Source organism: Copadichromis virginalis, linkage group LG23 (genome assembly GCF_057382275.1).
Source record: "Copadichromis virginalis isolate Kocher_CV1m ecotype Utaka linkage group LG23, C_Virginalis_male_GT1.1, whole genome shotgun sequence".
NCBI lineage: Eukaryota > Metazoa > Chordata > Actinopteri > Cichliformes > Cichlidae > Copadichromis > Copadichromis virginalis.
This window is the reverse complement of record NC_140639.1, coordinates 8,094,256-8,106,514: the sequence shown is the minus strand read 5'-3', so window position 1 is coordinate 8,106,514 and position 12,259 is coordinate 8,094,256. Positions and strand designations below refer to the sequence as shown.

The 12,259-nt window shown below is 36.6% G+C and overlaps 3 protein-coding genes across 3 annotated transcripts; 2 read left to right on the top strand and 1 right to left on the bottom strand.

Moving 5' to 3' along the window:
• The first annotated feature begins 83 nt into the window (after positions 1-83).
• Positions 84-5,075, top strand: ing5a (inhibitor of growth family, member 5a). The gene is made up of 8 exons (XM_085449669.1): positions 84-607; positions 1,822-1,893; positions 2,770-2,936; positions 3,081-3,189; positions 3,277-3,376; positions 3,476-3,611; positions 3,725-3,786; positions 3,911-5,075. Exons 1-8 carry the CDS (start codon positions 571-573, stop codon positions 3,948-3,950), a joined length of 723 nt encoding a protein of 240 aa, XP_085305795.1. The 5' UTR covers positions 84-570; the 3' UTR covers positions 3,951-5,075.
• Positions 4,892-7,113, bottom strand: cep19 (centrosomal protein 19). The gene is made up of 2 exons (XM_085449674.1): positions 6,861-7,113; positions 4,892-6,302 (listed from the first exon to the last, which is right to left on the bottom strand). The coding sequence occupies exons 1-2, from the start codon at positions 6,988-6,990 to the stop codon at positions 5,956-5,958; spliced, it is 477 nt and encodes a 158-aa protein (XP_085305800.1). The 5' UTR covers positions 6,991-7,113; the 3' UTR covers positions 4,892-5,955.
• Positions 7,114-7,354: 241 nt separating this feature from the next.
• On the top strand, positions 7,355-10,400 carry pigx (phosphatidylinositol glycan anchor biosynthesis, class X). Its single transcript, XM_085449602.1, has 6 exons — positions 7,355-7,508; positions 7,822-7,909; positions 8,001-8,136; positions 8,269-8,482; positions 8,909-9,009; positions 9,109-10,400. The coding sequence occupies exons 1-6, from the start codon at positions 7,436-7,438 to the stop codon at positions 9,244-9,246; spliced, it is 750 nt and encodes a 249-aa protein (XP_085305728.1). The 5' UTR covers positions 7,355-7,435; the 3' UTR covers positions 9,247-10,400.
• The last annotated feature ends 1,859 nt before the right edge of the window (positions 10,401-12,259 follow it).

Genomic DNA, 12,259 nt, shown 5'->3' with positions numbered 1-12,259 from the left:
AGCGAGGGCGCGCTTGTTGAAGTTCGTTTCTAACGTTTGGTAATCACATGGCCGACGGCGAGGCTTGTGTTAATATTCCTCATGTTTATTAAACATGATTCCATTAGGAGTGTGTGTGTGTAACGAATTTGCCTGTTGGTTTCTTCATGTCTGGATGATACATTTGGTTAATTATGCATTAAATTGGCATAGAACGCGTATAAACTAGTATAAACACAGTAGCTGAGGAGATTGGGAGCAAAGTTACGTGTTCGTAATACTTGAGTAAATGAATAGTACTTAGAAACTTTTTTTTAATTACATGTGAGGTACCAAACTTAAAAAGTTGTGCCCTGTCCTCCAGCACGCATGTTCGGAGTGAAGGCACGCTTGGGGTAAACTGTCACTTCCTGTGTTTTTGTGAGCCTCGCTTCATTTAATTCGGCGAAGCCTGTGACTGCAGACAAACTCGCATTACGCCAAGCCAACTGACCAACGGGCGACCCAGGGTTACAAAACAAACCCAACCTCTCTGGCCAACAGTTTGAGGAGCTAACGAGGGTAACGCAGAAGCTAAACAGCTAATTCGAAATGGCGACTGCAATATACTTGGAACATTACCTTGACAGTAAGTATCCAGAATGTGGTAAATTTCTGTCAACAGATAGAAAATGCAACTTTTAAAGGTTTAATTTATTATACATTTTTGGACGGCGGTTTCAATGCAGTGCGTTTGCAACTAACAAGCTGTTAGGTCATTAGCCCGCCAGCTAACTGGTTAGCATTACCTTAGGAGTGATAAAGGTGGGGTAGGTAAGATCTTAATGTGTCTTGTCAGATTCAGTCAAAGGGGAATGTAATAATTAACTGTTTTCACATATTTAGGAAAACTGACTATAGGTTGCAACCGTTTCTGATTCATGCGCTAGCAATGTTGGAGCAGCCTGTAGCTACGCAACTAGCATTAGTTATATAAGGGCATTTAGAGATAAATTGTTATATTAACAGTCTTTATATTTAAGCTAGGTTCATTTTAGTCACAGTTTGTGTTTTTATATAGGAAATCATTTACAACCTGTTGGTTGCCGCGTTTCCCGTAACAGTTTACGCGCCTGGGCGGGGTGTTTGAAGTGTGTCACATGGCATACAGAGTGTATTTACTTGACAGTTGTTGTTATCATGAGCCCTTAATAATGTCTGCTTTTGGGACAAATGTAATACATGTGAAGCGTTATTTTGTACAGACAGATTGTTACACGACAACATTCTGCAATTCATGCACACGTGAGTGTATGGTTGTGATGGTATTTGTGTTGTGTTTAATGTGCAGATTTGACCTCAAGTATTTTAAATGTTGTATGAAATGTTATATAAGTATAATGACAAAAGTAATTTTAGCCTTTAGCATTAAAGGTGAAGAAGAGAATGCAGGCAGGATGGAGTGGGCAGAGACAAGTGTCAGGGCAGATTTGTGACAGAAGGATAGCAGGAAGACTGAAAGGGTTGAGTAGGTGGTAGTGAACGCTAACAAAAAGATTATGATTTGCATTGGGAGTGACCAGGTTGGACAGAATTAAACTCATAAAGAGAGGAAGTAGAACAAGAAGGGCTTCAGTGTAAAGCTTAATGATTTCTAAGTTGTAATTAATGTCATAATAACCTCTGCTCTTTACTTCTTATTTATATTTCTTTGATTTTTAAAGCATTCAGTTGAGTTTGTGCATTTGCCTTTTTAAAAGGCATTACAGCACAGGTTATAATTAATTAAGTGTGATGATTATGTTCAGAAAATGTAATTGGAATGAACTGTTAGGCATTAATATTGTCTAATCTTTTCTTTAGGTATTGAAAACTTGCCATGTGAGCTACAAAGGAACTTCACTTTGATGCGGGACCTGGACAACAGAACTGAAGGTGATCATTTAATCTCTTAACATTACAGTCAATAAAACGCTCTGTGGACTTATACAAAATAAACAAATGGCTCTGACAGTATAATCTGTGATACCTGAAAACCCAGTTTAGCCAGGCTCCTTATGTATTAGGTTGTGCCACTTACCAGTAGTCTTAGACAAACAGTTGTCAATAGTTTACATCCACTCACTTTCGACCCTTTGTGACTAGAGAAAATCCAAAATATATTCAAACTTGTGCATCCAAGTCTTGTTTGATAAGGGTATTAAAGATTTATGCGATGCAGTCATTCCACCCTGGAATAAGAACAGTTCAAGGAAATCATTTAAAGGAAATTATTAATTCATAGCAAGAGATACGAACTCTATATATACATTAAGGTTAAAGGCATATTAAGTTGGCAGATTCTAATTTCAGTATAATATACAGAAATGAACAGGATTATTAAATTATTAGATTTTGCTATGGAGTTCAGAGCTCTTGTGGGAAAGTGACCTACAAACCAATCAGATAACAGTATTCCTTGTTGCTGTGGTAAATCTTTTCCCACCTTAATGTATATCAATGTTACAAACATTAGGTTGCAACATATTGATATGTTAGATTTGCATGAAAACAAATAATTTATTCAATACAAAATAATTGATTTTTTTTTAAAAAAATAGTTTATATATTTTTATATTTTTTAAATATCAAAATTTAAACTTAAATGAATAAAACATTTGACCCTGTTTTAGCTCTATGCAAACTTACCATGGCATTCATGCCTACAATAACTGTATGAAAATTTCTGACCATAACTGTAAATAGGAAGCTTACATGTAATATTTTATCACTAGTTTTATTCAGCACTTTAATAATCATGTTGTTGTGCAGAAAAGAAAGGAGAGATCGACAAACTGGCTGAGGAGTACATCGCAAATGTCAAGAATCTAGCTTCTGAGCAGAGAGTTGAACACCTGCAAAAGATCCAGAATGCCTACAGCAAGTGCAAAGAGTTCAGTGATGACAAAGTCCAGCTCGCAATGCAGACATATGAAATGGTTAGTCCGAAACAATGTGTCTCCTGTCACTGTCCAGATTCTAATGTCATATTATTTTTGTTTTTTGTCCCTGTTTATCAGATTTACATCATCAATGTGTACATGTACTCAGATTTAAATATGCACAATATCTTTCTACCGTAGGTGGACAAACATATCCGCAGGCTGGATGCAGATCTGGCACGGTTTGAGAATGAACTCAAGGAGAAACTAGAAGTGAGCTATGACAGTACAGAGGGCAGAGGTTTGAAAAGTAAGCTGAGTGACTGCACGCCTTTGATCATAAACGCAACAAAAGACAAGAGTTTTAAGTGTGTAATAATGCAAATATTTTCCCCAGAAAATGATGTGCGGGGGCTGAGAGAGAAGCGTGGATCCAGGGGAAGAGGAAGGAAAGGTTCAGATGAAGATTCTCCCAGAAAGAAAAAGATGAAAAACAGGTAAGTTTGAACCAGTGCTTCAATCAAACTCAAGTTTACTGGATAATTGGCTCATGTTTATATTTAGTTCTAACCATGCTCTGTATGTTGGTCTTTTAGCCCAGACTTGAGTGACGCTCTCCTGCCTATGCAGCCATCAGATGTGTTGGACATGCCGGTCGATCCAAATGAACCTACATACTGCCTGTGTCATCAGGTGTCATATGGAGAAATGATAGGATGTGATAACCCAGATGTAGGTTTTCACTTATAATTTCTTCTTAAGCTTTATTGTAAGAACCTTTTTGACTGAGCAAGTTTAGGTTTAATTTTTAAATTGACATTTTTCTTTGTTATTCTTGGTTTTAGTGCCCCATTGAGTGGTTTCACTTTGCTTGTGTTGATCTCGCCACAAAACCCAAAGGAAAATGGTACGTTTTTGAGTAGTAACAGTGTTATTCTCTTTGTCTGTGATGAGAATATAGTTATTCATGGAATCTTACGCTTTTTCTTTCTGCAGCAAATTAACATATTCCCCTCCTTTTACTCTGTCAGGTTTTGTCCGAGATGCACCCAGGACAGGAAGAAAAAATGAGTTTTCATATTTCCAGAAGTGCTTCTCTAACATCTGTACTTTGGGTAGAGTTTCGTAATGTCATAAATATATAAAATATTTTAGTTCGTACAGCGCACCATATAAATGGTGGATCATAAAGCTTTCTTTAAAGGCCTAATCCGGAGTTGGAGTATATCTATACTTGTTGCTTTACTATGTCCGTGTTATTGGATTTCAAGATGCCTGTCTTTGTCCAGTAGCTCTAAAATGACTAGTTTACCTATGTATTATTTGTCTAATCTGGGTAAATCTGGGTAATCTTCTGGGTGTAGTTTTCACAAATTGTCATTCAGAAAGTTGTTCCTCTTAAGTCATTTGCTTTGTGTGTATGTGTGTGTGTGTGCGCGCGTGTGCATGTGTAAAGACTAACTCAAAAACCCGGATTGTGTCTTAAGCATACTTGAAATGTCAGTTTTATAAATGACTTTTTAAAATAAATTAACAGCCTGCTGAGAATTTACAATTCAGATGCCCTAATCCATGTGTAAATGGTGATGGGAAAAGGAATTGTCAGTTTTTTTGTTACTACCTCCTTAGGGAATACATCGGCACTGCAAAAATGACTGCAATTGATAACAATGTAAAAAACTGTTTTGATTAGCTTAAACCAAACTAGCAAAGCAATGTAAAGTCATTCTGTATTGCATTTTAACAAAAACCTGCGACATCTTTGAATGTATTGTGGTACTTATGGTCAGTCAGTCAGTCAGTGTCTATTGTCAACTGAATGAGGTATTTAAGCACTTTGAATGACATTTTCCCCTTACAAGGTTTGATAATGCAGGCTTAGTTTTATGTTATAGTTTATCTCTTTTAAAACTTTGCCATAGAACATCATGTCAGACCATATATATGGAAGTGTATATATATATTTTGTATGATATAAAACTATTTTGTGCACACATTTTTTCCCCCAAAGATATATTTGTTGTATTGCTTACTTCCTGGTGTACACTCAGATTTTATTTAATAGGATTTTAGAATCTTCATATTCAACTGTGAATATCACTCATCTAGGTGTAAGCCACAAATAAAAGAACCAAAGTCTTTGTATTTTGTAAAATTCAGTATTTTATAACAAATAAAGATTCACTATTATCCATGCATGATTTTGTTTACTGCAGCTTAAAATGGAATTAATGTTTGTTATCAGGTTGTTCTCAAACATTGTTTGGTTTTGTTTCCCCTGATTTAGAAATCTTCCTCTAAACTCTGCCTGTTTCATTCCATGAATGAAGTCTAGGTGTTGCTGGAGGCCTGTTCCCAAAAGCAAGTTGTTAAAATGGAGTTTATTAACCCTGACCTGAGGGAAACTCTTAACAAACTTAAACTATGGGTTAGTTAGTTGGGTAACAGTATTTCAGGTGCAGTAATTTGCCTTAACATGGGTGCTTTGTCATCAGTGTTAGAGACTGCAGTCACTGGATGTCATAAATTTAATATCTGTCTTTTGGTTGTCACAAAGGCTACGTTCACACTGCAGGCGAAAGCGCATCAAATCCAACTTTTTTTGACCCTATGTGACCCATATCCGATTATGGTATGACAGTGTAAACAGCACAAATCTGATATTTTCACATCCGATCTGGGTCACTTTCATATGTGGTACTGAATCCGATACATATCTGATGTTTTAGAAAGCGACTGCTGTTTGAATGGTCATGTCGCATTAAATCAGTCTTTTACGTCACTGACACAAGACAGATGCCAATTATCAGCGCCCGAGAAGATTTTACAGATAAATGCTATGGTACACAGACACCAAATCATAGCTCTAGTTTCCCTTGATTAACAGGCTTTGGTCTTTGCTTGCCATTAACGGAGGTTCAAGGTGGTTTTTTGTTTGATTAAAGGCATAGTATTTCTACTATATTGACATTTATTGAAGCATTGCCATCTACATCAGTTGGGTTGTATGTTCCTGCAGTCTCAATATAGATTTACAATCTACATTCTTAATTAAAACATTGGTAAAAAGAGAGTTTCAAAATCCATCATCTGATTCATCATCCCAGCTGCACTTTTCTAAGGTGGTCTTAGTGAAATCAACTTCAAAGTCGTAAACAAAGTCAGGATCATCTTTGCGTCTCCGGTTTTTCTCAAACAGTTCGTCCATTTGGCCTTTCTTGCGTGCCAGGTCCTCATCGTCCAGTTTGTTCAGGTCTTCGTCAGGGTCCAGACAGAACGAGGAGAGGCTGTGCTCCAGACTGAAGCCCTGCATGTGATCGCGCAGGATAATGTGAAGCTTCTCAAGCTGGCTTTGAGAGACACCCTCCAGGTAGTCCCTGTGCCGAGGGTTGTTCTTCAGCCTTTCAGCAGCCATGCTGTAGTCTGGAAGAGACAGCATGAGGTAATAGGTTGGTTGTAGTCCTGCCCAGTTACTTTGTGGCAATCTACAAGAACAAACTAAGCTACATACATATGTTAATGCAGTGTGCATTCATGACTCCAGCTCTGATCACAGCAACTATGTCTCAAAAAATGGGCTAACAAGAAAACAAAACAAAAACAGGAAGGAAAAAACGCAGTACGATAAAGGTAGATTTCCATGTATTACATATTAGTTATTTATTATTAACATTCACTAGCAATGACCTTAGTTAAACAAAGTAAGATGCTCCTATTTTAGTCAAAAATAGGAGCCTGAGGCTCAACAGCTTGCAGGTAATCTACCTGCTGCTATCCACAAGATATAGAAATTAAAACTTCAGGGGCTCATGACTCTGACAGGTTTGTTAGATTTACTAGAGTATCATATAATTATTAATATACAGCAAACGAGGCTAAAATAATATTCTCACACTGATTCTAGCTATTTCTATTCTTATATCTAGCAACATGTGACATGGAGCAAAGAGAACGAGTCCCAACGTGTCCGTGGTGCCTTACCGGAGTATTTGGAGAAATTTCGCACAGGTATTATTCTTTTTCGCACCTTTTTGGTTTCCGTGTGCTCATAAATTAAAACTATGGATGGAGGGCTGAACTGCACCCCGCAGCGCTTTGCCGCAAAACGCATCCTGTACTTCTATTACAACAAACAAACTTAACTCAATCCGACCATCAATTTAAACATGTTTAAAAAATTGAGCAGCGGCTTCAGGGATGATTACGCGTTGCCAGGTTGCCAGCAGAGCCTTCACGTAAAGACGCTTCTGTCTGTTGGGATGCCTGACGTTAAATTTCGGATTTAAAAAAATAATATAAAATCATTTAACTTTCACGTATCATCATTATTCATTTTATTCCTGAAAACTACTTTCTATGTCTATAAATGTTACTAAATGTTTCCTTAAAAGCTTGTGTTTTTCAATCTCTACACAGGCACATTTGCAGGCTCCTTGAAACTACAAAAGGGGCCTTCAAAAATCCTCTTCCGTAAACACTTGAAAGAAGCGCTTAAGCGGTAGTAGCTGTGCTTGAGTTAAATAAACACGCCTCAGCGTTGGCCATTATATTTTTTAATGTATTTTAAACTGTTCTATGTTGTTTCTGCGTTGAGCTTATTCTCGAAATGTCTCTGTTTGGGCGAAAAGGGTACGTGAACTAGGTTTTACGTGAAAACTCGATAGTCATTCAATAAGCTCTCATTATTATTGATTGAAGGTCATTTAAATTAAGTTGTTGGGTTTTTTTGTTTTTGTTTGTTTGTGGGTTGTTTTTTTTGGGGCGGGGCGGTTAAAGTTTGAAGGAAGCAATAGTATTTTTACAGTAGACAAAAAAGTGCTGTAAATATACCCCTGTATGGATAACATGACTTATATAATCTAGCACAGTTTGAAAAACAAATGCACCTTGTTCAAATTCAAAAAGCTTTTACCTGATCAGTGTAACCTGCTAATTTGTGCAGATGAGATTCAGAACCACTGTGATCTTCTGAGGCAGTGGCTTGCGCCCTCATCTGTGAGAGTGGAGCTCAACAAAAAGGGTTTCCACAGGTATTCGGTTGTTTGTTTTCTCAAAAGAAAGCTGTTCTGCCTTTGGGGATGCTTGTCAGGAAAACCAATGATATTTTCTAATATGTTTTAGGGAGGTGACAACTACAGTTGAGTTCAGATCCAAAGAGCTCAGTAGTGTCAAAGTTTTGCTGATTCATAGATGGCCCAGAGATGTCTATGTTGATCCATATCAACTTGCATCCCTTAGTGATCAAAATGATTGGAAGGTAAGATGCTGAGCAACTAGATATAGCATAACACAGTGTAAAATTCTACTACAAACCACAGTCATGTACAAAACATGTGTATAGTATATATATATTTTTTTATTTAATTATTTCTGTGTTAAACTTTGTAAGATATTACTAGATTCAGCCATTGACCTTGAGGTTCCTGCTCACAAAGCTTCAGGATTTGTCACCTATGTGTATCCTTTCTCCACTGGACCAACTTCCAAGTTATTCAAAGTAACAATTCCAATACATGGTCGCTACCACAAGCCCTCGTTTGATGGAAAAATGTTGAAATCTGTTGACATAGAAGTTCCAGAGCTGCTGCTGCGGTCAGAAAAATGTAAGTGGATTCATTTCATTTTATAGCAATTTCTGACACTGTGTAAATCTATACAGACGGAAAACAATGTTAACCAAATGTGATATTTAAAATACAATTTTGTGTCATAATGTGTAATGAAACAAATTAACTAAATACATTAAATCAACCTGTTCACAATACAATTTTACCTGACTGCATAATTAAACTAAATGATGTGGGAGCGTAAAAACCTAAATCTGTATCTGTTTTCTATGAAAGTGGAGTGTCAATGAATATTACCAAATTATTTCACTTTTGTGGTTGTGGATACAACAGTCATAGGTTACATACATATAATAAGTTTAGTGATCAAAACTTTATAGTGTGAAAACAAAAACGTGACTTAAAGCCTTTTCACGTTGGCTTTCTGAAACACTTTCTTCTAAAACTATTTCTCTTATCCAGGCGCACAGCTCAGCAGCTTAGAGCCTCACACAGTTGTGGATGCACCATGCACTGCCAGCAATTCAAGCACTTGTTCTTGGGTTAAAGTCAAGCCTCAGCAGGTGATTGTGAACAATATTTCAACAAATCTTGAGTGAAAAGGTGATAAAAAAAAAAACAACAAAACTCAATTATTCGCTTGTTTCCCTTTTGCCTTATAGGATCTCAATCCAGTGAGTTTCCAGCTCCCAGTGGGTGATGGGTCTTTGGTGGCACACGTATGTGGAGGGACTCTTCTTGTCACAATGATCTGCTGTGTGGCACTGTCCAAATACATGTGGAAACATCAAGTCATTTAAATAGCTAAAATTGTACTGGCATTATTTATTTTTTTTATCAAACTGACAAGGAAGAGGCACTTTCAGTGTTGTCATCTTATCTGCAGAAATGCTGCAAGCAGAGAACAGGACTAATTGAGATGGGAAAGAATACTGAGATATTGCTGAAACAACAGATAAATGCTGAAAGATATCAGAATTTATCTTTTTCCATTCCAGCTAATGTAACTATGTTTATCTTTGTGAATCCTGCAACCTGTGCAAGCATTTTTCCTGCTATGACCTCATTTTGGGAGGATCATGATTCTTTATCTGTTCAGTTTAGCGCACCTAATTAAGGAACATGTTTTTATCAATTAATTTGTTCAGTTTTGGGCTATTTGGTTGTGATTTTCATTTATTTTTGACTGTAAAATGGGCTATTATAATAACACAATTATAAAACTGGAGTCTACAGTAGTATAATCTGTATTTTAACACTGAATAAAATGTATATAGTTCAGATTGCTATAAATACAATATAACAACAATGTTATCAGTATTCTTTTCTTGTGGCAGTTTAAAGAATGCCATGATGAGGTAAAGGTCATATCCATTTGAGACAGAGTACCAGGTGTCATCCTGTGCCAACGTTTGGATGTTTGATTTATGAGTGACAAACTGTGCTGCCGTGCATGCTGTCAGGAAAAACTAAGTTTTTTATTCTTTCAGCTTATGTCTTGTCTTATTACATCTGTTATCCAATTTTGGTCTCCTACAAGGCTCCATTTGTAGTTGTATGTTCTTGACCCTGTTGGGTAGTGCATGTGGCACTACACAACATGGAACATGGAAACGCCTTCAAACAATGCAGTCAATGAAGAGCCAGTCCAATATTTTTCTTGTTTTGCAGAGAAAATGCTTAGGGTAATTTAGAAATTGTATAATCACATAGTTTGTTAAAAAGAATTAAGTCTGCAACATATTATGCATCACCAATGAGCAAAGAGAGGCGCATAGTCACACAGTGTCAACACAGTAGAAGTGTTTTTTGAAGTCACCCTCTGTAAAATTTAACTAGAACTTTCACCACCAGGTGCAGCATTTTACTAGAAATACTTCATGTAAGTATCAGCTCCTGTGTAGTAAGAAAATGTACCTGAGATCCCCCAGTAAAGATCTGGATATGCTCTCTACCTGAGAGGATCACAACTGTCTTTTGTCTAAATCACATATCAGTAAGAGCACACGCACTGCAAATAGCATCTGCTTCATAGCTATTTTTGACTGGGAAAATTAGCACCAACAGCTTTTATCATACCAGTAATATACTCAGCATCCTCATTAACTCCTCCTCTTGTTTTACTTGATTTCCCTCTGGGAGGTGATGCTGCTGCTGATAACGGTTACTTTCCAGGTGCTTCCTTTGCTTCTCCATATTTCCTCTTCCTCTCATGTTGACTTTCTACACCATCTTGTGGAACAAACTGTTAATACAGAATAGTACGATCTAGCCCTATTTTAACTTCAGTTGATAACTATATGCACAAAATATAGACATTTTTGTTATAAAGTCAGTTTTATCTGTTGGAGTTGGTGGAAACGAGTGTCAAGGGTGATTTGTGACTGAAGGATAGCAGTAGAGTGAAAGTGAAGGTTTACATGATGGTAGAGAGACCTGAGACGAGATGGCACTGATAAAAAGTCAGGAGGCCAAGCTGGCGGTAGCGGAGCTGAACATGTTTAGATTGTCATTAGAAGGGACCAGGAAGTGCACAGTCAGAAATTGAGGAGGATGTTGGGATAGGGTGAGATGGAGGCAGATGACCCACTGTGGCGACCCCTAAAGGAAGCAGGGGAAAGAAGATGAAGAACCTTATAAGTTCTAACTAGTTTATGTTCTAAGTAGTTTATGAACTATACTGCAGGAAAACTAATAAGTAGTTAACCCATCATCTTCCTTTTTCAATATAACTAATATATTATATGTCTATATTGTTTTTCCTCTCTCAAAATAGGCCTTTGTTGTTGTTATAAAAATTTTGCCCTCAGTCTTTGTTACTTAACATAAGTCTGTACATTTTTCTGTCGTTTCTCACAGCTTGAGAAACAATGATGCGTGTATAGAAAGTAAATTTGCTAGTATGTTATTTGCTTTTTTTCATTTACGCCATAAAAATCTGAGTAAAATTAGGCTTTCAAAATTAGGCCATTTAAAATTTCTTAAGGCAGGAAAATAAACAAACGTTACATTAATGTCAGATTAGTGAGAGAAACCTGCCACATTTCATTCATAATTTACAAAATAATTGCTCTGCAGCTGGAAAATTACATCTTTAAATGCTGAACTACATTACCTTAAACGTCCACTTTAATAGGTTTCAGCATGTTTCACATTTTTATTATTCTTAATGCTTAAAAACGTGTTATTGGAGCTCCGGGTATGATCCGTGTGGTTTTGCACACGGGCTCTGATTTTTCCTTTCTTTCTTTTTTTTCTTCTTTGCTTCAGATAGCTGACTGTCTTCGCCATGTAGTTAATGTGTTGTCTTGTGTGGTTAGCGTGTAGTGTCAGAACAATGAGGCGACTGCTGTCTTCAGGTACAAAAAGGAGTGATACACCTGCTGCTGTCAGACCTGCAGATATCAGGCTGTGATGTTCTCCTTTATAGTGGACAGAAATATTTGGAGTGGCTCAAATAATTTGTGTGGCATCTTATTGAATGCAGAACAGCTGATTGTTCTGTAAATAGTTTGAAATGGTTATTTAAAAAATCAAGGTAAAAGGTAAATGGATGCAAATATCTTTGTTGTTTGCAAAACTTGTGCATAGGATTTTAAAATTGACAATTTATATTTGCATTTAAAATTATGAAATATGATTCATTAAACAAGTTTGTGGTTGTTACAGTAAAAAATATAACTTTTTTCTACTCTGATTTTATGTTTTTTGTCTGATTTTAGATCAATTGTGTTAATACAGCATGTCAAAATGAAAACATAACTGTAAACTCAGTTACTAACTTGAAGAAGTAACTAGTAACTATAATGAATT